The sequence below is a fragment of the Vanellus vanellus genome (genome assembly GCF_965231255.1).
Source record: "Vanellus vanellus genome assembly, chromosome: 3".
Classification (NCBI taxonomy): Eukaryota; Metazoa; Chordata; class Aves; order Charadriiformes; family Charadriidae; genus Vanellus; species Vanellus vanellus.
The window spans coordinates 99,623,000-99,647,585 of record NC_138907.1 but is presented as its reverse complement, the minus strand read 5'-3'; the positions used below and the strand labels follow the sequence as shown (position 1 = coordinate 99,647,585).

At 35.7% G+C, this 24,586-nt stretch overlaps 1 protein-coding gene across 1 annotated transcript in view; it reads left to right on the top strand.

Annotated features, from left to right (window-relative positions):
• The first annotated feature begins 1,599 nt into the window (after nt 1-1,599).
• The window catches only part of PHF3 (PHD finger protein 3), a 42,661-nt gene continuing 19,674 nt past the window's right edge, over nt 1,600-24,586 (top strand). The window contains exons 1-3 of the mRNA XM_082480187.1: nt 1,600-1,854; nt 11,858-12,019; nt 13,222-15,046. Coding sequence (XP_082336313.1) covers nt 1,611-1,854; nt 11,858-12,019; nt 13,222-15,046 — 2,231 coding nt within the window. The 5' untranslated portion in view covers nt 1,600-1,610. The remainder of the gene's footprint in view (nt 1,855-11,857; nt 12,020-13,221; nt 15,047-24,586) is intronic.

Sequence of the window (24,586 nt, the reverse complement as noted above, 5' to 3'; positions counted from 1 at the left end):
TTCTGAGCTGCTCTATGGGACAAGGAAGAAAGTCAGTCATGTTGGTTGTGGTTTTTTTTTTTTTTTTTTTTAAAAAAAACAAAAAACAAAAAACAACCAACCAAACAAAACCAAAAAAAACACCAAAACCATACCAAACCTTTTTTCATGCTCACCTGTAGTTTTTGTAAACTTGTGAAATTAAAGAAATTACATAAACAGAGTTGAAATTGTAGCAGAGCTCTTATATGTGTATGGCTGGGATTTTCCCTGTGGATCATTAAAACAAGAATGTCCCATTAACATGTATAATGAAGAATACTTATTATTCTAGTCAGCATGAGTAGGTACTGAATTTATTCAGTGGCAGGTTGCTGGAATAGGGATCTAAAAAGTAATCTAAGCACTACAAACTCTAAATTTCACTTACTTTCCTTTCATGCGTTCATTAGAAAAAAAAATTCTGTCTAGTGTGTGGTAGCCAGATGATGAAGGAAGGAGCGGGAGAGAATGTATGTCCTTCTTCTGTTTGCAAAAACTTGAATAGCTTTGTGTATACCAAAATTGGTCTCCCACACTTTCCTGTATGCCAGATGAATCCAGCCACTACTCCATTTTCCTTGACTCTGTGTCCATATTTATTATAATTATCTCTTTCCACTCTAAGTATATCCTTATGCTAAACTTCCGAATACATATTTTCCTGACTGTTTTCCATTCTGTTGTGCAGTTCAACATTCTTACTAGTTGGGTTTCTGCCGCAATAATTGCATTTCTATATTGCAAAAAAAAGATGGAGAAAACAGGGAATCCCTTCTTGTAAACTGTAGGTGCCATCTTTGAATACAATTCCTTAAGTTTCACTTGAACTTCTTCAAATTTGAAGTTTCTAAAAGGCTTCTAGCCCTTTTGAAGCCAGCTTAGTATTCTCATATACTTGATTGAGGTCAGATTTTCGTATAAAATTTCTGTAATCTTATTGAATGTAATGATAGGTGAAAAATAGTAGAGAATAAGACCTTACTGCTTAAAAGTTGTTACTTGCTATGAAGTACTTGGTAGTTTCTTTGTGAATGGAAATATAGTCCTTCTCAATTTTGGGCCTAGTATGGCAGGCTCCTGAGCTTTCTCAGCTCCGTTGATGTTAGTGGAAGTTGACCTCCCGTTTTTACATATAAAGGTAAAGAAAGATGTGGTCTCACAGTGCTGCTAACCAGGTTTGCTTGTACTTGATTTCCTCTTCTTTTTGGTGTCCCACCCCCTTGGGTTGGTTAAGTTTTAAACAAATTTCAGAAAGGAGGTGTTTTAGTTAGCCCTTATTATAACACTGAGTAGAAGTGACAGCACTCTGATGCTGATAGGGGAGTTTATATTAACTTAGGATGGGACTTCTTTTAAAGATAATCAGATAGAGAATTGATTTTTAGATATGCAGTGGGCCATACTAAGCCATAAGCAGATTAATTTTTTTTTTTTTTTGGTTACAATTCTAAAATACCTTAAGCATTCTTTATAAAACACTACAGCCAAAACAACTTGCTGGTTTCTTAGGTGTTTTACAATTTGTAGCTTATTTTCTTATGGTATTTTTCTTGTCTTTCTATAGGGCTGAAAGACACACAGGAGTCTTCATGGATATAGTTGATACATTTAACCATTTAATTCCTACTGAACACTTAGATGATGCCCTATTTCTAGGATCCAACCTGGAGAATGAAGTCTGTGAGGATTTTAGTACAAGTCAAAATGTCTTAGAGGATTCGCTGAAGAACATGCTCAGCGATAAGGATCCTATGCTAGGATCTGCAAGTGCCCAGTTCTGTTTGCCTGTTTTGGATAGCAATGATCCCAATTTCCAGATGCCTTGTTCAACAGGTAAATGTTACAATTTTTTAAGATTACAATTTAAAATACAGTTATACTCTAGTACCAACCCTTTTTTGTAATGTAGAAATAATAATTTGGGATTTCTGTTTCCTTCCTGCCCTTTTTGTTGCGCTGCTTACATGCCTGGCATGTAAACTATGTGCAGTTCTTTTTAACTTTGTTGGGTAACAGTAGAGGAAGGCTCCTAATCTGGATCAGAAGTAATTCAGGCTTTGTCTTGAGTACGTGTAAATTATTCCCAATTAACGTCATGATTTATTTAGTGTAAGTACTGTGCCTGATCAGCGAAGTTGCTAGTTGTCTTCAAAAAATGTAATAATTCCAGATTAGCAGTAGGAGCATATGAGTTGTCCAAATAACTGCTCTGACCTCAGGGTTATTCTGTTAGTGCTAGGCGTTCTGATACTGAGCTGAAACCAGATTCTGGGTGTTTTGCTTTGGTTGGCTTCAAACACAACCCTGGAATGATGATACAATTCTTTTTTACTGTTTGGAAACACCTGTTTTGGAACCAATTTAGAGCAAAGTTTTTATTTTTAAAAAAATAGTCTTAGGATTTGTGGAGTAGTTTTGGAAGATCCAAAAAAAAAAAAATCCAGTCCATGGTGCAAGAGACACAAATATACTATTTGTTTAATAGTGTGGTGTTTTGTTTTTTTTTTTTTATTTGACTGGAAGTTTAAAAAAAATAATTTTAGGTTCATTACTGAACAGTGTTGTAGAATACTGCGGGTAACATTATATCAACACTTATTTTTTTTTCTAGTACCTTTTATGAGCTGTTTCTGAAAATCTTGATAATTTCCTGATGTAGTATGTATTTTGTTTCTACTAACAGACTAAATTCTAACCTTCACTAAATTAAGTGGTATTACCACATGGAAAACTGTAAATCAAAGACAATACTGACTGAGGCAAAGAAAAAGTGAACTACAAAGCCAAAACAAGATATTTGATCTTTTTATTACTTTGATAGAGCATTATTTGAGGCCATTGTTAATGTTTTTGCCCTATCCTTATACTTTTCTGTCTATAACCCACCAAAACCCAAAATTGTTTGACTCTTACTGTGCGTAAGACTGTACAATGTACACAACTAAACCAAATTTCTCCTCTCTAAATTTTTTATTTCCTTCCAGTGATGTAGATTCTTGTTTCACAATGCAACTTGTGCATCCTCCAGTAAACCTGTACTGCGCTTAAAATTTTTGAATTAAGTCATAGCATATAGCTGGATGTTTTGGAAGTTATGGGGAGACTTGTGGCGGCTTTTTCATTTTTTTTTTTTGGCGCACTAGTTGGGTATTTCTCCTAAAAGTGATCAGCAGTGCAATAATTAATACTTAAATAATTACAAGTAATTTTTAAAGGTTGCTGTTCACTAAAATAAGTGAGCTAACTCATTTACTTGGGGACTACTATTTCAGGCTGCCTGAAGACTCGGGGAATCAAAACTGATTTGATTTATGCTGAGTTCGTGAGTTTAATGTGTTTTTTTTTTTTTTAAATCTGAAAGCAAGAGTAGAGCCACATTTTAGTAAGTAAATTAAAGCATGTGATTTGGAATTAATCTAGTAGGTATCCAAAAGTATGTGATGTGTTCTTGCTGTTGCTTGTTCTTTGTAGGTCTCGATATGAACTGTCCTTATTCTGAGATAGCAGGACTGCAGTATGTTTTTGTAGTTTTATTTAGTTGAGAATACCAATTGTCAGTTTGAAGCAAAGTTTCTTTGCTTGTCTTTTACTTGAGTATTCATATAGGTCATGATTTAATTAATTTGTCTAAGACTGTTGGTGATCTAACAGCTTATGTAGTCTCCTGGTAAGAATGGAGTTGTGCAAGATGATAGTACCCTTGGTAAGAATTACCCATACAAAGGCTGCTTTTCCAGATGGTATGCGTGAAAGCTCATCTCTACACCAACATCAATTTGTCTAAAAAATAATTCCCACAAAATTTGCCTTACGTACATCTTTTTGAGCTTTTTATGGCACACCCTTGGTGTGACATAAGATTGATAGTTTGTTGTATTCTGATCCTTCCAGTTCTTTTTTTCCCCCCTCTGTGTAGGATCTTACGATGAATTCATTCTGTAGTGCATTAACCAGTATAGTAACAGAATGGTTGGTTGGCTCTTCTTTTAACCTTTCACTAGGGTTAGAAGAGTACCTAGAAGAATGTATTTTCAGTAAGGTTTTACTAGGTTTAGGTACAATTGTTGTCATCTATTTATGTTAAGCAGGGCAAGGCTTAGGAATACCGAAATGATAGATGATGGCGTTTCTTACACTCTTGATTTTATTCTTGAAGAAAAGAGTTCATTTTTTCCAGAGGCACAAATTTATTTACCGCAGTTTATTTTAGACCTTCAAACAGTATTTTGCATAACCCATGCCTAGAACATGGAATAGTTTAAGAAAAGGAGCAAAATGCTCATGGAAATTAGGCCGGCAATGGACAGATTGATCATGCTTGCTGCTGCATGATTAACTGGAAGGTCCTCTGTTCTGTCCAGTTTTTCAAGTGGTGAAGATTTCATGTTTCAGATTGCTGTGAGCAAGCTGAAGAGATAAAGGTAAAAATAGTTGGACGGAGGAGGTGATTTGGCTAAAATGCTATTAAGTCTTATAAATGAACTGGAGGAGCAGAAAGCGTGGCTCACTAATACTTCTTGGAGAGCCTGGTTTGAGCGGAGTTCAAGAGTATTTGTAAACCTATGCACAAAGCAAGGTCCTGTCTTTATATGCCTTCAACTCAAAGAACTCCTACCATGTTCTAAATAAGAAATTTCTTCTGTGAATATGAGTACGTGTGAGTAGCAGAAGCTTTGAGAAAGACTTGTTTCAGGCCTGGTTAGCCACATACCAAATTTATTAAGATTGTGACAACATTTTCTCTGCTTTACTTTAGTAAAGTCTTTTTGTCTAAGAACTTTCTCTCTTGCTGTTAAGTTGATTTTGAGTATGGGTTTTTTTTCTGGTCTTTTTCTTACTGCTGCATTGACATTAGTTCTTGTTGGGTGTTATTTACAGGCCTAATCCAAAGTTATTACTCATCAACATTGCATCTGTCTTGCTCAGCTTTAGGGTTTATGTTGCACATCATTCACTGCGAACTAAGCTGTTTAATACTATGCTCTATTTATGTTGAGTTGCCAGTTATCTGACTGTATGTGATAGAAACTGGTAGGAATTAGTTGTACGTCCTTTAAGCAGTTCAAGTGCTTGTCTACAAGACAAACAGATTTTTGTGAGTTGAAGGTTGATTTCCAATCACGCTGCTTGTTAGAGGCATCTAGCCAGAAAAGGCAAATTTTGTAAGTTGGATTATAAATTATTCTCTTGGGGAGGATGGTAACATAGAATCATAGAATGGTTTGGGTTGGAAGGGACCTCTAAAGGTCATCTAGTCCAACCCCCCTGTAGTGAGCAGGGATATTTTCAAGTACATCAGGTTGCTCAGAGCCCCATCCAACCTGACCTCATCATAAAATATTTCCTTATACCTAGCCTGAATCTACTCTCTTTTAGTTCAAAATCATTTGCCCCATGTCCTATTGCTCCAGGCTCTACTAAAAAAGTTTGTCCCTGTCTTCTTATAAACCCCCTTTAAGTACTGAAAGGCTGCAATGAGGTCTTCTGGAGCCTTCTTCAGGCTGAACAACCCCAGCTCTCTCAGCCTGTCCTCATAGAAGAGGTGTTCCAGCCTTCTAATTGTTTTTGTGGCCCTCCTCTGGACCCGCTTCAACAGGTCCGTGTCTTTCTTGTACTAAGCATCTCATAGTCAGCAGTACTGGTGTATGACAAATAGCAAGGAGCTTGAGAATGGATGTCTGTTGCCTATCTATTGGTAGGAAGAACTATCTTAGTACCAGTAAAGCAGTCTCATGTTCATGTCCTGGCCTGAATCCAGTTTGTGCTGGATCTAAATGGTTTCTTAATTTTTTCCAGAGGCACAAATTTATTTACCACAACTTATTTTAGACCTTCAAATGATATTTTGCATAACCCATGCCTAGACCATGGAACAGTTTAAGAAAAGGAGCTAAATGGTTTCTTCCATTAAATAGCATTGTTGGTCTTTGTCTAGTCGATGAGCTTGCTCTGTAATTGCCACTGTGTAATAGAATGGGGTTGTCTTGTTCAGCTTTGATTGAAAAGTTACATGTGTGAAGAAGACAAGATTCTTTCCAGGTGATCCTGTTAAAGGCTTTGAGCAGAGGTAGAAGCAACTCTTTGGCTCTCTCAAGCTGGAAAGGTTATGGGTTAAATTAACAGATGTTATGCTGAAATCCTTTTAGGATGTGTTTGTGGAGTGACTGCTAAACTGTAAAGATGTAATGGGGTTGCTGGTTTGTGGGGTTAGACTGGGCAGATTGCTCCTCTTAGGAAGTTTCCTGTTATTGCAGTGAATCAAAGTACAAACTATTCACAGATCATACTATTATTCACTGCAGCTCATAGGAGCTTAGCAGTAATGGAGACCATTTGCTGTCCTGAAGTAGATACTGGCAGAAAGACCTAGTGTCAATAGTGGAAGTTGATACAACTGCGTTCTTTCCCAGTTAAAGGACAGAATTTGACAAAAGGAGGCTTTTCAGAATTAAATGAGATCCAAGTTCTTGAAGCAATCAGAACTGTCGCATATCATGTTTTAGGTGTCTCTGCTTCTGTTCATCAGTGTGGTCAGGCAGCTGTTCTTCCAAGAACTGAATGACCAACACAGGTTATGCAGAACAGCTTTTGGGTGTCTTTAATGGGTGTCTTTTTTGGGTGGTGCGTGTGGGTGTGGATGTGTGGTTCTGAGGCTGCTTCCCCCCCCCCACCCCCCTTTGTGAGCAATTCCTTGATCAGAAGTGGGAACTGTGAAGTTTAGGATGTGACATAACTCTTGAGAGCAACACCTTTTTTTCAACTTTGGATGGTTGCCTAGTGATAGGTTTTCTGTTTTGTTCTGTTATTTCTTGCTGGAAAACATGCTGGAAGCTTATCCACTAATTTATAGGCTTTGGAGTGTAGCAGGTCAGACTGGTCATGTGCCAGTGAACTAAATAACCATCATTCATACTCAATTGATATTTCTCAGCTATCAGGAATTCTGTAGCTTTTCAGGATGTCCTTTACCGGGGCAGTTTGATTTATTATACTTGTAATAAAGGGAATGGAATTTGAATTGCGTATCATCTGGAGACACTTCTGGATTTCATAATAAACTTTTAACCAATTTAGTTTACGGGCATGTTTATCAAATCAGGTGTTTCTCATAAATGGTGAGGAAGACTGACCCTATAAGAGTGTGCAAAGACTGTTGGGGACATCTTTTTAATTGCCCTTTTTTTTCCTGTCACTCTGCATTGTTGCTGGGAAAGTGTATCCCCCAAGTGCAGTCTGTTCTTTCTACTTTTAGCCTGGGTTTTCATGACTGCTGTTGAAAGCAGCATTACCTCTGCTAAAATTGTGATCACCTACTGAATCTTGGGAGCCGAACCACTTGTTCTGACTACAAATGTTTCTTTTCTTTAGCTACTGTCCTGTCTGGCTGTGTTAGCCATTTCAGGCTCTTTTCACTAAAGCCAAATGTACGTGTATTTTTCTTCCTGCATATGAAGTAACTTTGAATGTAACCTTCAGTTTGCAACCCAGAATTGGGTTTACAATTGTTTCTCTCAGTTTTCTTTCTTACCTCTTTATGCCTTCCTTCCTCCAAGCTGTCCATGTGAACAGTTGCACAGTGTCTTGTGATCAAGGTAGTAACTTTCCTGTATAAAATTTAAATTTACTATGTTGGTAGTATATTTAGAACCCAGAGAATGCTTATTTTGCATGCTTTTCTATTTGTAGGTAACAAACTACCAGTTTCCCCCATTTTAAGTCCTTCTGAAGACTTTAGTTACTTATTCCTTTGAATCAGTTTTATGCAGTTTTATGGATGGAGAGAGGGTTGGATCTATGATAGGATTTGCAAGGCAGTTTACACATTTATGAATCGCAGAGCTCATCTAAAGGCTCTCTTCTTAATTTATTAACTTAATCTGATTGAAAGTGCTTTGTGTGATACTGTGTTTTTAATTTTTTGTTGGAATTTGTGCTTTACTACACTTTATTTCCAAAGTAACAGGCTCCTGTCACTAAAGAACTATAGTTTGCTAGCCCTGAGATGTAACTCAATCTTTTTTAAAAACGGGGATTCAGACCTCTCTCAAGATACATGCTGTGTTAAGTTTATTAATCCTAATTGATTTTCATGTTTTTATTCTAAAAACAGGAAAAATTCCTCTTTACAGTTTAGAGGTTAATGGAGAACGGGAGTAAATGTTTAGCTAGTATTTCATGTTACTGTGATTCTTTTCTTACAGTGGGCAGTCAGTATAAGGTACTCGCAGGCAAATTCTCAGTTAAACAGGTTACAGAAGAACTTTTGTAAAACAGTTGGAATTTGGTGTTTTCTTATATAACTTATGTCATCAGTGACCTCATTTCTCTTGAAAGTACACTTTTTTCTAACAGCATTTTTAATTCTGTTTCTTGAACATATGCATCACAAATGTCAATAGAAAAAAGGTTTTAATATAAAATATACCATCTTCATTTATAGTCTTGAGACTTAGTGATATTTTTTCAGTATAGTATATATGTATCATAGCCTTACCTAGAGTTTATTAGCTCTTCTTAAGGATTACCTAGAAATGTGTTAGTTACTGCTTTAGACTGTTTCATTGAAACATAATGTTAGGTTTTTGTTATCTGCCTATAACATAGTAGAAATTTTAAAATGTTCAACCACTTCCATATAACTTACGATGCTTGTAGAATTAAAATATGGAATCCAGTGTGGATTTGCTCAGTCCTGCTGTTAGCATAATTTAGGTGGATGTAGCATTTACAATGCAAAGCAGCAACAGCAGTGGAGTTCTGTTCTTTGTGGGTAGCTAAGCAAAAGAAAATCAGGGTTAACATCTACAGAAAAAAATTATTTCTACACTTGAGATTTACCAGTGTGTCAAAAACCTGAGTATTTCTAATTTTGGCTGAAGATAATAAAGGGAAGACTTATGTTAATAAAGTTTTATAAATTTCAAAGATTTTGATCATGTTTTTAGGGGTATTATCTTCTCCTTCCCTCCTCTTCCCCTGACAAGTAAGGCTTGTTTTCTTCGATTTTACATTGCTGAAGAATTGAAAAATGGTCACAATTTTGTTTTAGTGCATGGAACACTTTAAATTTGCAAGTAAATTATTTTTACTGTATGTTATTCTATTATTGTGTAACATATATAAAAATGCGTTAGTAGCACAGCACAGTAGCTTAGAAATTTAAATACTTTTCAAGTAATGGAGAGACTCAAGATATTATTTTGAAGGCCAGTGGTGCCTCTTCCAGTATGACTATGTTGAACTTGATTCGTGTTTTCCTTATTTGAATATTGTTCAGTTGAACACTGGTACACAAAGTTTCTATTCAGATATGTTGTTTTCTTTATTTTTTTTCCTTCTATCTTTTATCCTTCTGTCTTAATTTCTATATTTATTGCTGAGATCATCTTTAGAGATGTATTACTAAGATAATCTCTATCTCTTTCTTTTTAGTTCTGTCTGGTTTTGCTTTTGTTGGTTTACTTTTCCCAGTGCTGTTTCTCTACCTCCACTTCCCTGTCATAATTTAATGTCCTAGTCTCCTCTGTATCTATTACTATTCTCTGTCACTTTTTCTCTTCCCAGCAGGGTCTGTGTCGAATGCTTCTCATCCGGGGGCCTCATGGGGCTGTACTAGCTGAGTTATAGCTCAGGTGGTTTGAAATTAGCAAGATTCTGTGCTTCAAATTCCTCTGTAAAATTAAAGCTACAGCACAGAGTCTTGTAAGTATGAAAATACTTTCATTCTAATATTTCAAACTGTCTGTCAATAGTAGACTGTGTCCCTTGTGTTATTAATTCAATAACTTGAGCAAGAGCATTGTAAAACTCAAGGCTCTAATGGCAGCCCTGAAATCTGCTCCAGAGCTGTTTCAAAAGTTGTCTGAGCAGTTTTTATTTGCCACGTTGTTTTCAGTAGCTTAGTAGTTTAGTTCTACACTGAAGAAACAGAAGAGGATCTGAAAGGGGTCTCCTTTGTCACAGGCTGTTCCTGAATACCAGTTCCACGTTTTGTAGGAACACTCTAATGAGAATGCCAATACCAAAATGCGGAGCTGTTGGGAGGACATAGTCTTTGACAACATGAGAGTGGGCAGCTGGAGTTAGGGTGAGAGCCCACCTCGTTGAGTTTTCAGTCTTGTACAATGGCTGGTATTAGTTATTGTGGGGAAAATAAAAGTCTTACAGGGCAGCTACAATGTCATCTTTTTGCCATTGTGTCCTTTTTCCCTAGCTTATAGCAAATAAGTGATTAAGGAACATTTGGATGAGTGGAGTAAGACCAGCATTATCAGTCCTCTGCAGCTTGTGTGTGGTATCTGTCTATATATGTACACAGCACAGGCATAAAGGTGGCTCTGAGCCTTGGAAAGCAAAAGCTGCCAGTAATTTCTGGAAACATGCTTTTCCTGTAAACTGATCTATGCAATGCAGTAACTAAAAATTACGGTTAAAATAAAATAAGTAACAATAAATTGTCAGCTCAAGAATGTCCTAGCTTTCAGCTCCTGACAGCCATCTGATTATGGAGGTCCAGAGTGCTGATTACCTGATGCCAAGGTCAGCCTTCCTTAAGAGGCTGTTTAAAGTTTTTCTAATATTTGAACTTTAAAATTAACAGGTTGGTTGATTGTGTTGGTATTTTTTTTTTTTTTTTAATTCGTCATGGCAGGTGATTGTGGATTGATATACAGTCTTGATAGACTTGATTATTCATTGTTTGGCTTTAGCAGTTTTACAACTTCCAATTTTTGTTATTTTAAAAGTATTCTTATTATTGTAGTGCCTTCAAAAAAAACATTATTTTTTTTAAGTTACAGTAATGTCAGACTTGAAAAGGAGCAGGAATTGACAGATTTTCTGAGACAGTCTAAAAATTCTAATAATTTTTAATTTCTGTTAACTTCTTGCTTATTTTGATTTCTAAGATTTATTAACTTAAGTCAGTTTAAAGTAAGCAAATTTTTAGATATCTTATTTCTGTCACGTGAGCTAGTTTATCTTAAAAATGCTTCTAGGTAGGTGCCTGAATAATGAAAAATAAGCATACTTTGTTGTTTGGAGTATATGTTGTATTTGTCAGACCCTCCTACATGTTCTGTAAAATCATTTGGATGTTTGGCTTGATCTCACAAATTTCGCATCCCACAGGGACCAGGATTCATTAATCACACATAGGATCTTTGGGATAGGAGAGGCTACCTATGCAGAACCAAACTTAGAGAAAGTGAGGAGAATGGCTGGTACAATGGCCTGACTGTCCCTTAGGATACCTATTTTCAGGAGCAACCTCTGGGATCCTTCTCAGGTTAGTGGAGGCTAGGAATTTGACAAAGACAATGTTCTCTGACTCTCCTGGGAGACTAGTGCATGCTGCACTCAGTGCCCTTCAAAAAGGGGTTACAGATGTAGATACATGATGTGGGTGGGAGTTTTAAAATTGTATCCTATGAGAAAACTGTGATTTTAAACTCTATGCGCTTCTGGATCAGCTCTTTCTGCTGTTTACCTTTCTTCACTTTTTCTTAGGTGGGAAGGGACAGTGAGGGACAGCTGATCCTCTAAGACTGGGGACCTTCCTGTGGCAAAAAAAAACAATAAAAATGTGAGTCCACCAAAAAGCTATAAGGACTGTCTACAGAAATTTTAAGCCTTGGGTGATAGCTTCTTCTACACTGAAACTGCCTCACATGGGAATTTTCTGTCTTGACTTTCTTCATTTTTTCCCCTTTGGTTTGTTTTTAGATGGCCAATTTATTTATTTTTCACTGTCTCTTCCCTGTCTTGCTTGCCATTACAGCTGCAACATTTTTTGATGATTTTAAGTTTTAGGCTCTTTTTTGTTTGTTTTTTCCAGTTATTGGTCTTGATGATATTATGGATGAAGAAGGAGTTAAAGAGAGTGGTAATGACACCATTGATGAAGATGAGCTTGTTTTACCTAATAGGAATTTGAGGAGCCGTTGTGAAGAAACATCAGTCACATCACCAAGAAAATCGCCACGTTTAATGGCACAAGGTGATCCTTCAATAGATGATATGTTTTTGCATGTCTGAAGTCAGCTGGATTTTTGTAATCCCACACCCCCAACATTTGTAGATTTAAAGTAAAGCTTTGCTATTTGGTTGTGTGAATTCAAGTACAGACACTTCCTTTTTATAAACTGGAGCTAGAAGTTGGCATCCATATGGTACTACTCAGTTTGAATTCCTCCTTGTTAAATATTTGATGTCTTCCATAAGGATCACAGGCCATAAACTCATTTTTTGAGATTTTGATCCTTTTACCTGCGTTGGATTAGCACTGTGGTTCTTCACCAGCAAAAGCATGTTGTATTTGCAAACAGCATTGGAATGTTAGGTTTGCATGGCTCTTTATTTCCAATTACAATTTTAATTCTATTTATTTTTGTTTGTGTATTTTTTAAATTTAAATTAGATTATAGTAATTGCAGTCAAAGTCATCAAAGTATCTCAGTGTGCTTAATAAGTATCTTAATTGAATATTTAAATTGTGCTAATTGATTATGGTTAAATACTGCTAATTGATTATGCTTAGGGTTTTTCTAACTTGTTGAACTGGTGGAGTTATTGACAACTTTGCTTCTTCCCCTTGTATAGTAGGCCAAGTTAAAAAGATAAAACTACTTAATAGGGAAGTCAGAATTTAAATAAGAGCCTGTAGTACAAAGCTGGTGAATATGCTTTTTTAAAAAGGCACTGGAATGTTGTCTTGTTCAGAAAATGTAAGAGATGTCATCGAGTGAGAATGTGCCTGCGTCTCAGATTCATATACTGTGTTCTCTAAAAGCTTGGTAAACTTCACAGCTGTACTCTAATCGCAGTATAAGTAACTTGTGCAATTTTTACTTGAGGTAGAAAAAGGTGAGTGGTAGAAAAGTAGAGTGGGTTTTGATTGTCTTTTTATCATCACTTCTGTTTTATAGATACTATTCAGAACTTTCATAGCCATTAGAATAATGTGATTTTACATCCAAACTGGCAGTGTAAAATTGCAATGCAAGTAATTTATAACTTTTTAAAGTAGAGAGATGAGGGTTTTTTGTGTCTTTGTTTTAAGTTTAGTAAATGACTAAGTTTTAAGTTCTCTTTGTGTCCAGTAAGCTAAATCAGGCTAAATCAGTTCTATTCTATGTAAGCCTTGTGTTTGAAAAGAGGAGGATGCAGTATATGTAAGACATTTTCTTTTTCCATTCCTAGAACCAGTTCGGAGTTTGCGACAGAGCACGCTTGCCAAGCGTTCGAATGTTGCACCTGTTGTTAGTACCAAGAAATCATCTGTAAAAAGTGGATCTGCTCCAAAAACTGGACAGAAGCAAGAGAGAAGTCCAGCTAAAGAGACAGATGTTGCTGCACCCTTGAAAACAGAACAACCTAAAGAAGTTAGGCGTAGTACAAGACGTTCAGGACAGACAGAAGGAACGACAGCAGCAGTAACAGCATCCCAAAGTATTACAAAATGTGTTCCTTGTCCTGAAGAGGGGAATGAAATAAAGTCTGGAACTCTTAATCAGGCAAAAGTTGAGGAAACATCCCAAGAGTTAAGTTGTGCTAATTTAGCAGGACCCTGTTCTCCTTCTCCTGGAGAAACAAAGGATATAACAGAGGTTGCAACGAAGACTGAATCTGGGAGTGTTGAGTCAGTTTGTTCAGTATCTGCAGATACTGAAATTACTGCAGGTAAAAATGAAGCAAATGATGTGATTGATTCAATGGGCTCTGAAACTTCTTCAGAAGAAAAGACTGAATATAAAACAGAGGAATCGGAGAAGAAAACAGAAGAGCATGATCAAAGTGGGGTAACTGGGAAAGCTGATGATCCATCTAGTGTTTGCGTGAATCCAAGTGAAATTTGTGAGACCTTCTCAAATTTGTCCAGCTCTATAGAAAAAGGGGTTGATTGTAGTTTAGGTTCCCACAATGTGGAAGTTCTTGATGAAAATACATTGTCAGTAAAGGAATGTGTAACAGAACCTGTAGATGATGACAAGGGGGTGGAGAAAACTGTAACTTCATCTGAGAAACTATTGGATAGTACTGAGTTTGATAATAAAGACTTGAAAAGTGAAGAGTTTACTTCTGCTGACCCAGGAAATAGCATTTTAGATAACACTGTTCTTGACCAAAAAAGCCAAAATGTACAGCAGCAGATCAGCAGTACTAAAGCAGAAGGCGCTGAGGCATCAAAATTTCAGGATGATGATAAACAAATTAGCATTTCATCAAAATGTGAAAAGAACACTAGGTCCCGGCATAGTAAATCTATAGTACAGAATAAGCAAGATCTGACTGCACGTACTCGACAGAAATCAGGTACAGTGCAACAAGAAATAACGCGTTCGAGAACAAGAGCTGGTCTTCCTGTTTCAGGTCTTCACAGTTCATCTTCAGCAAGTTTGAAGCGGAATGCAGATGAGCAAGAGAGTCATCAGCATCCAAATAACCCAGTTAAAATTAGGAAGAAACAATCTGATCTGGGTTTGAAAGCAAGGAGCTGTGTTTCAGGGGTGACTGTAAAAAAGCAGACCAATACAATGCTGAGGAAAATACCCCGAGTCCAGGCTTCTGGGCAAGTACAGAAGTCATCAGTTCTAAGAGCAAGTGAGAAATCTCCTCCTCATCCAGGCTGTTCTAAAGACACCCACCACTCCGTGCATCCATTATCAGGGCATGTTTCAAGTCTAGGTCAGAAGCAAGCCCAGGGTCAAAAACACCAGCTTGCTGCTGTTCTGAAAACAAATAGCTCTGCAAAGGATGAGGCAGAGACAAAGGATCCTCCTGTTGTAGAACATCTGAAGGAGGATGATAAAGAAAAAAACAAATCAAAAAGAATTGATAAGAATCTCCAACCTCGACAGAGAAGAAGTAGCAAAAGTCTTTCACTTGATGAGCCCCCATTGTTCATTCCAGATAACATTTCAACTGTTAAACGGGAAGGCTTGGAACATACCTCTGCTAGTGAAAGCAAATATGTTTGGGTGCCCAGCAAGCAGTGTGGCTTTTGCAAAAAACCACATGGCAACAGGTGTGTGTGGCTTTGTGTCTGAGGAATTTATTATTGGCCTCAGAAGATAATTTTTTGTCCTCTCTTACCAAATGTTTCATACTGCTGGTACCAAAGTGAAAAAGCATAGCCTTATAATGGAAGTGTCGCTGTTCTACTGTCAATTAGTTTCCTTTGCACTCATACTTTTTTTTTTTTTTTGTCTTTGAAGTAAAGCATTAGAAACTAGTTTGGTCAAAAAATTTTACTAGAAATGGTTTACTATATGCATACATTCTTTTGAGGAATGTGTAGTTTTGCTATGCTGTTAAAATACATACTTTAAACTTGACTATTTTTTCATAGAAAAGAAATAAGACTAAGATGTCTGTGTTCCAGATTGTCATTTCCTTCTTTCCAGAGACCCCTTAAGTTGAAGGATCACCATCCACCAAAAAAAAAAATAATCAAATAGTTCTGTGCATGTGACTTATCTAGTAGAAGTGTGATTCTAATACCTAGAGATTGCGAGGGTTTTTTCAATTTGAATAATCATTGCTGTGAGACTTTCATGTAACAAGATTATCTGAAGTAGTTGGGGGCAGGGAGGAGAACATCAATCTTAAAACAAACAAACAAAAAACAAACAAACAAAAACCACCACCACCACCAACAAAAAACCAACAACCCCCCCCCAACAAAACCTTATAAAACTTACACGTGGTATATCTGAAATTTCCTTTGACTAAACATAGTGAGGTCACATCTGACGTTGATAATGTCTGTCTGTGACAAAAGTTATTCCACTACACTGTAAGTGAACTGAAAAAGGCCATTGGGTTCCACTAATGAACTGTCAGTCCAAGAATAAGAATTCCTTTATTACCACTTCTTATTTTCTGGATTTAATATTGAAGTATTTTTTCATAATTGCAGTTTTACCTGCCTGTCTTTTTTTTTTTATTCATTTCAAATTGAAGACTTTTCTGATTAGTCATTTGCTTATGTGAGAGAAACTTTGAATAGTAATTTTCAGTGAGTGTGCTTTAGAACTCCGTATATCAGAGTGAAATATGGAACAATTACCTTTGTGCCTGAGGTTTTTATATCATTGATTTGTATCTAAGAAGAGCCCTTGTGAGTTCTATTGATTTGTTATATCATATTTGAAAAAAAAATACATAAAATCCATTTACTGTGCAGCGATAGTAACTGCATCAATGTGGCCTATTGAAAGAATTAAAACTGGGTTTGCTCTGCCTGGTTGGTGAGAATTCCCTGATTGAAGGGGCACTCAAACTGAGTTTCATGAGGTTTTGTATGTGGGTTTTTTTTTTTTAATTCTTTTATTGTTAGGACTGTCCCTTTATCATTTATGCCTCTATAAAATGTTTAATTCTATGTAGTGTGTATTTCCTTAGTTTTTATCATCTCATGTGTTACCACAATGGTGGTAGTACATGGGTAGTCTGTATTTCAGTTAATTGTTTAAATTCAGACAGGCTGCTTCCTGATATGAAAATGCTTATGTGGATTTTTTTAAAGCAAATATGCATATTGGCAGTTTAAACTGCTTGATATCTGTTAAAAAGTCAGCTTTGAGTTGAACTCTTCCTTTTTTTCTTCGTATTTTTGCTAATATTTTAAATATTCTGTGGGTTTTCTTGTTCTGAATGTCTTGGCAGAGTTCAGAAAGTCTTGATTTTTAATACTGAATGGTTTGAAGCAACACTGGTTTGAAGATACAGCAGCGAGGCAGAACAAGATCTCCTTATTTTAGTTTATAAAGTCAAAGTAATGCTACAGAATATATACATGCTATGCATTGTTACAGGATTAAATGCAGCAAACCAATTTTGTGTCGCTAGCTCTTACTGCTGCTAGAAGAATAGTATAATGTATGGATCACCAGCTGAGGTCGTATTGAGAGAGCCCGCAAGTTGCCACAGATGGTGATTACTGGTATCCTCAACTTTGTAATGTCAGTCTTGTTAAGATTGTTTTGTGTGTTTTTTTTTTTTTTTTTTTTTTAATATGTCTGTGTTAAAACTGTTGACACAGCCAGCAGTTTCAGTGGGAAAAGATCAAATTCACTAAATGTAGAAAGATATTTAGTGCATAAACACAGAATTTTTGTGTATAGAACGTGACTGAGACACAGTGGAGTGAGGAAGCTTGCAATATTGAGCCCTGTGCTTCATAATAGAAGACTTAAGACTGTCAGTCCAACACTTATCATCACTGTTCTAAAAAAATGAAGTTTTAATTTGTTCAAACTACTTTTATTTTGTAGTTGTATGCTGCAAATAGGAACTCTTAAACCTTTCAGATTCACATGATGTCATTAAGATACAAGAGGAAGCAAAACTCGTTTGAGTGCCTTGGTATTTTTGTACTTAATTATTAGTACAAGAACATGTTTTCAGTACAGTGAAAAAAACCCAGTTTAACATAAATTTCACTTTTATTATTTGGAAAAACATCAAAATTATCAAAATTGGCTATAATAATAAGTTTTTTTTTCATTCACTCTGTGAATGAAAAAGGAATTTTCAAGGAATTTTTTTTTTCCTTTTTGTAATAGCCTAGCCTGGCCAGCCTGCTTTCTTTTATTTTCCCCTCTGTTCAGTGTATAGCAGAAAAGGAGAAAGTGTGAGACACAAATGTTGTCAAAAGACAAAGTAAGTTCAACAAATGTCAAAGGCAGAGCTAAGACCTGAAACAATATTTGTGTTTATATCCTGATCTATGTTTCTTTAAACTTTGGAAATTTTTATCAATGTTGCGGTACAAGTTGGGAAATAACGTACGTAAGAGCTTTGCAGTATGTCATGTAAATGAAACACTTTTAGAATTCGGGCTGCAAAATAGTAGTCGCCTGAACCTGTTTGTATTCCCTACAATAAATGCAAGGCCACTAACTTGTTGTTAATGTAATACTATGCTTGGGAAATTGATTCAGGTCGAAGATAATGTGTGGAGATTGTTTCATCAGCCTTGTTTGTGTACAGAATCCCCTAAGGGGGATGCTTACGTAGTCCTTTCACAGCCCCAGAGTAATCTTACTGTGCCTGCTGGAAGAGCAGTAGAAGATGATGGTACTTGTATGTTGTTTGATTTCAGAATCAGCACCTCACAAACTAGTCAATTTATATCTTTAGGAATACATGCAATAATTTGCTGACCATGTTTAAAGTCAAAGTGTGCTTACCTTGCATTGCAAATACAATGGATTTGGCTGAGAAGGGAGGAATCCTTTTACAAACATGTGACCTGCATGATCAAAAAAGTTAACAAGTTAGAACATGTCTTGCTTTATAAGAGGAATGCCTGTTTTTTTCTCTTAATAGATTGTTGGTCTTTGGCACCTGAACAGTGACTATTCATGCTCTGTTTTCCACCTCTCTTGGTGCTTATAAACTGGAACCAACATAGCTGTTTTGTATTTTATATCTTCATTACCTCAGAGAGTGGGTGGTCAGTGTTTGGCTTCAGGACTAATTGTTTCAGTCCGTTTGCTTGATGTATTGTGTCGATTCCCATTCAGGGATTTACCTTTGCAACATAACGAAAAAATAATTGTTCCTTCATATGAAAACTAAACCTTGTGTTTTAGGGCAAGTAAGATAATAACAATGTAACTTTTTGTACTTAGTAATTTTCAGCACATTTGAAACACGGTTGGTTTTTTTTTCAGTTTCAAAGTCTGAATTTACTGTTGTTATTCATAGTATTGCTTTCAACTTTGAGTTTACTATTGTGTTCCCATATTGCTGTCAGATGTTTTCTCGTCAGCTAATAACAGAAATCATACATGTAAAATTTCATTCGTCTATCTATAGATGAAGCGTATGTATGTATATGGATATGCATATCACATACAAAAATGTTACAGACTGAAGTTATGACCTCAGCTTCTTAATGAGTTCGGGTGATGTTGAAAATTTTAAACTTTGTCACAAACAATAGTTATTTTTCCTGAAGACAGATCTAAGATCTTTATTTTTTTTCTTCAGCTCTCTTTAATGTTTAATTTCTTGGCACAGAGCTAGATGAAGATGGTAGCTCTGCAGACATTGAGAAATCTGCTAATGTAAGGTTTCTTCTTGTATGCATCATATGCATCCTTGTGATATAAAGGCATATTATAAATGTGTCCAGTTTTCACTGTAGATGTTTAAGTTCTCTGCAGGCTGGAGGGCTGAACGCGTTCCATTCTTGTATAGATAGACAAAACCTAACTGATGTTTTGCAGATTGTCTCCCTTGTCTTCATTCTGTCTTCTTTAATGGAAGAAGTTCCACCAATTTCCGATTAATAATTTATAGTACATAACTTGAGATACTCTGTTTCTAAGCAAATTTTATAGAAAACATTATATCATGAGGGAAGTTTGTAGCTTTAATTTATTGCTGGTGACTTCCTCTTTTGATTTCTACAATTCTCTAGTAAGTTGTTTGGGTTTTTTTAATAGGCTGTGGGATTTGGAGCATTCTCCTTTGTTGTTGTTTTGTTTTTGTTTTTTTTCTGTTTTGCTTTGCTGTTACTTGGGATTTGATCATGCAGTTTGTGTGGTCAGATACAAATGGGCCTTCTCAGAGCTAACAGAAAAATGAAGTGATACAGAACCAGGTCATCTTTCTCCCCTCATTTCAACTCTGCTTTAACATAGAGAAAAAGTTAGTAATATTGTAAAAGGCAATTAACTGTAAAGTGCAGGAGTTGATTTAGCTAAAATATAGTATTCCTGACCTCTTCATATACATAGTCACTAAAAAGTTTCTGCAAAGCTGTAATACAGAAAATTACTTTGGCTGATGAGTGAAGTTAAAAAAATCTGAGAACTGTTTTTTCCTATATAGTAAAGATTATTAGGACTTTTGGACTTTTTTGTTGTTGGTGGTGGTTTTTTTGTTCTGTTTTTTGTTTTTGAAAATAGTGCTGATACTTCAGTAAACTATTTTGGAACCAGGCAATCATAGAATTTTTACAGCCAATACAAAAGAGAATGGTTGAGGAAGGAGATTAAGGCTCCGAACTTATAACCACCCTTAAGTTACATGTGCATATTTTTTTTAAGGGTAGATGCATATACAGCAAGTGAATCATTGTTGTGACAACATTCTTCACAAGAAATAGTAATTAGAATAATTATGATGCCTTAGTTCTAGTACATGTTCATTGAATACTATGAGTATGTTAAACTGCAGATTATGCAAGATGTCATCAACGTACAGTCATGGATGATGCTGTTAGGTTTTCTGCCTCTGTTACTACTTTCTTCCGCTGTGGAAAGCCTTGCAGAATTAAAAGCTGTCATCCATGTCTAGCCACAGCTATGGAAAACCTGAATGACAGTATAAACAAAATAGCATTGTAATGTATAATTAAAGATTGGAAGAACTCCAGTGTGTTTTATATTTACAGCGGTACCATTTTATTAGTAGGTTTTTTTATATGGATTATATTACTCTGCTGCAGTATTGGTAGGATTATTATTAATACCAGTATCAATAGGAAATCTGGAAAATGAGTTGTCTGAAATACATAGTTTTATAAAATGTTTGTATATGTATATATGCAGTTTATAGAACTTTGTATCCTGATCTTGCAAGACATGAAGTGTAGAATCCAGTGGTAACGGAGCTTCCCTTAAAGTTTTTTTTTTTTCCTTACAGATTTGTGATTAATGTTAGATGTATTGTACCCATAGGTTTTTTTTTTTCAGGGTTTTGGGAAGTTCAGTGACTTTGATTTTCCTGTTTTGTTGTTGCGCAAGTTTTATGCATTTACTTTTAATTCAGAGAGCATGGATTGCTTGTCTCCCTGCCTGCTTCCTTTTTAGAGACGTGCATGTAATATGAAAAACAAAGAAAATTGTGCCTTTAAGGAAAAAATCCACTTACATTACATAAAAAATGAGTTGCTGAAACTTAATATTTAGGAAATAAGTTTGCAGTGTCTTTTTTCTTATGCTGCAAATTTCATGTAAAGAGGTCTGCTGATAGTGTTTCTTTGGAGAGAGGTTGTTCTTGTCCCTAGAAGATCAAAACCTGAAAAGTCATGTCCCCTGTGTTAAGACTTGTACTGAAAAGCAAAGAAGAGAAGCTGCTCATGTATATGTGCTCTGACAAGGTAGTGCAATTAATTTTTTTTTTTTTTTTTTCTGGCAAACACTCATTTCACTTCAGCTTTGTATCGGGCCCATACCACTTCACTGATGTGGAACGTGGGCTCTGGCTAAAACTGCCATGAATATCTTCTTTACTAGTAACATCTGAATTAGCTAAAGGAAAGACAGTTGCCTCTATGCAGTGTTTCCGCTTTAATGTTGACTGGACTCTAGCATCAATGGAGCTGAGACACAGTTGTAATGTTAGTACAAATTTACAACAGATTTTTATAGAAGATTGGTGAACAGTGGCATTAAGGGGCTGAGGGGGAATGCAGATGTGGGAATGCTTTAAATCCTTAAGTCCTCAAAAAGTGCATCAACAGTGGTTTTATTCCTCTTGGGTGAGTTGAGGGTTAGGGTGTCATTTTGAATAGTTTAAGTTTTGCAACTTTTTTGTTAAGATTTGAGTCCTGTTGCAGTGTTTTCCATGTGCTATGTACCACAAATGCAAAGGAGTAAAGAGAGGCAATTATTTCTGAAGTAAATGATTTTCTGTGGCAATGCACCTTACGTAATTAATTAATTTTAAAATGCTGATTACTGGCCTGCACTGAACTATTCTGATGGCTCCTAGTTTTTTGTCTTTTATTTTACTCACAAGTATAGCTTTACAACAAACAATCGTTTTATGAATAAGATTGTTTCTGCCTGTTTTACTTGTAAAATCTTATTTCACAGTAATGAATTACTCTAGAAACTTGCTTTTGTTACATGGATTGAATGTATGTAAATTAATTTTAAAACATGGCCTGTATATTTTGAAAATAAATAGTCCAAGCCTAAGTTTTTCATCTAAGAGATGAATTTAATTTACTACAAATAACACAACAAAGAAAATATCTTAATCCTAAGAGAGATTGTGGAAATTTTGTATTAAGTATTGTCTCTTTTTTTTTTTTTAATGTATCGTCTATTACTTCCTGATTTTAAGGTGCATCTGTTCATGCTGATGTGAGGGTTCTTCAAAAGAAATTAAACAATAACAGACTCAGTCCCAGTGAACTATAGTACTGTCTGCTGTTACCTGTCAGCTCTTTTTATTTTTTTCTTGAACAATTTTTTTTTTATATTAAAGTCCAGTGAAAGCAATTCTGTTATTGAATGTGGCACAATTTAATATTTTAAAACAATTTTTTCTTTCTCTTTCAGCTTTACATCCATGGGTAATCCAGCCTTACAACATGGGTAAAACTCCTGCACTTCAAACTTGAAGCAATCTACAGTCAGAAACTTTTTGGTGTCTTAATAGTCCAAGATATCAGAACCTCTTCAGTCACAACTCTGGCAGCTGTACAAGAGGACATCCTTGATCCTTCAAGCCAGGCTTCAGTTTCCCTTGACTCCTCTTTTTAGTCTTTGAGCAATGACCGTTACCCAATTATAATTGCTGTTACAAATCATAATTGTGTTTTGTGTGCAGATGAGTGAAACAAAGATATAAAAGTGGCCTTATGGTAAAAAGCATTATTTACACTATTGGTATCAAAATTGGTATGTTCTCTCCCAGCCTCAGTAGTCACAGTCTTGCAGTTGACTAGTGTGAAAATACTAGTAGAAATAGTGATTTTTTTTTTTTTTTTTTTTTTTTAAGGCAGGCAGCACCAGTATTTTTATTACCATTTTGTTATAATCAGGTTTAAGCAAGACAATTGTAAACACCACATTCTATTTTATAGTACAGGCTTCATGGACATTTCTGGATTATCTTTGTAGTCTTAGTTTCTGAATCTTGAATCCTGACGTTCTGTTGTGTGTGTTTAAATATTGTGTAATTGAAACCCTATTGTGAAGACTGGAATGAAGCCAAATGGATATTCCATCTTCAGTAATTTGCTTAAGATGGGTTGAATGACGTCTGTCAGTCTTGGTGTACATTCTTAGGGAAGAACGATCTGTTTCTGAGCCGAATTCATTGTAGGTTTTTTTACATTTTTTTTTTTTATAGACCTGAAAATAAAGATGTAAGACTAGATGACTATCTGGTGCTTTTACTCATCATATACTGTCCCTATTGCCCACTTATGATGTGTGAGCTAAGCTTAAAAATTCCACGTGCTGTCAATTTAAAGTTGGAGATGGGCAGCATTTTGTGTATTTGAGTCTCCAGAGTTCATCTCTGCTTTTTTTTCAGATTTAGTTTGTTTTCTATATAATCAAAATTTTGTTTTGGTCGCTAAAGGTTGCAGTCTGCCTTGCTCATTTAACAGATTAGTCTCCTATGCCTGAATTTCCAAACAGGGGAGAAAAAAAACATGTTTATAATAAAAATTCAGATAGTATTTGTGGATTCAAGACGGTATATTCTTGGTTTCCTTCTGGTTTTAACCAAAAGGCATTAATTCATTACTATACTAAAATATCATTTAAGCAAGAAGCACTTAACTGTATGCTGTGATCTTATTTCAGCTCTGTAGAAAATCTTACGTTTGGAGTTTTTGTAACCAGCTTTGGTATTCCCAGAGCTTGACTAATATTTTCTTGCCATGGTGAGAGATGTATCCTCTTGTGGATCCTTGCAGTTGTGAAATAGGCACTTGCACTGTATTTTCTGCCATCATGTTTGGCTGTAAGCTCTCAGAAAGGAGCAATCATCCTCGCGTTAAAGTCCCATCGCTTCTCTCTTGTTTGCCTCTTGTGTTTATGCATGTTATGGTATTACTCTGTTGAGACCATCAGAAGCAGTTGTCCTCTAATGTTACCTTTCTTGTATCTCCACTTTGCTGGAACGTGGATCTGAAAAGATTGAGGTACTGACAAAACATGAAGAAACCTCTGCCTTCCTAATTGAAACTACTAAATAGATGGGCAGATACTGCTTGTTAGTCATGACTAATATCAAAAATGTACTTGCAGCTCAGAAAAAAAATAAAATTAAAAAAGAGAAAATAGTTTTGTTCACAAACTACATTAAAAACTTGTTTTGTCAAATGTAGCAAACAGCATCATAGGCTAGGGAAGCTGGACATTACCTTTTTCTCAAACTGCCCGAAGTTTAAAGCTTCTCACACTCATTTTGCATCAAAACAGTATTTACTTCAGCAGAATTTAATCCTGATTTATTTTTGGTAAGCAAGGACAGAACATAGAGCCACAGTATTTTCTTCTTTTTCTCTTACGTTTCAAACATCTGCTGTTAAATAGATATTTTGTCTCTTGAGCTACCTGTAGCTTCTTGAACTTAGTACCTGCATCAGACCCTCTGGAGCATTCATCTAGTAATATTTATATGGTTTTGTGAAGTAGGTAAGTCATCGGATAGCAGATGCTAGCCTTAATAGGAACATACGTACTTTAGGAATCATCTTATGAAAAAGATTTATAGGATATTAGATTATAAGAAACAGGGTTTGCAGGTCAGTGTATTTAACTTGTTGAATATATTGCCCAAACAACCAGCATTTTAAATT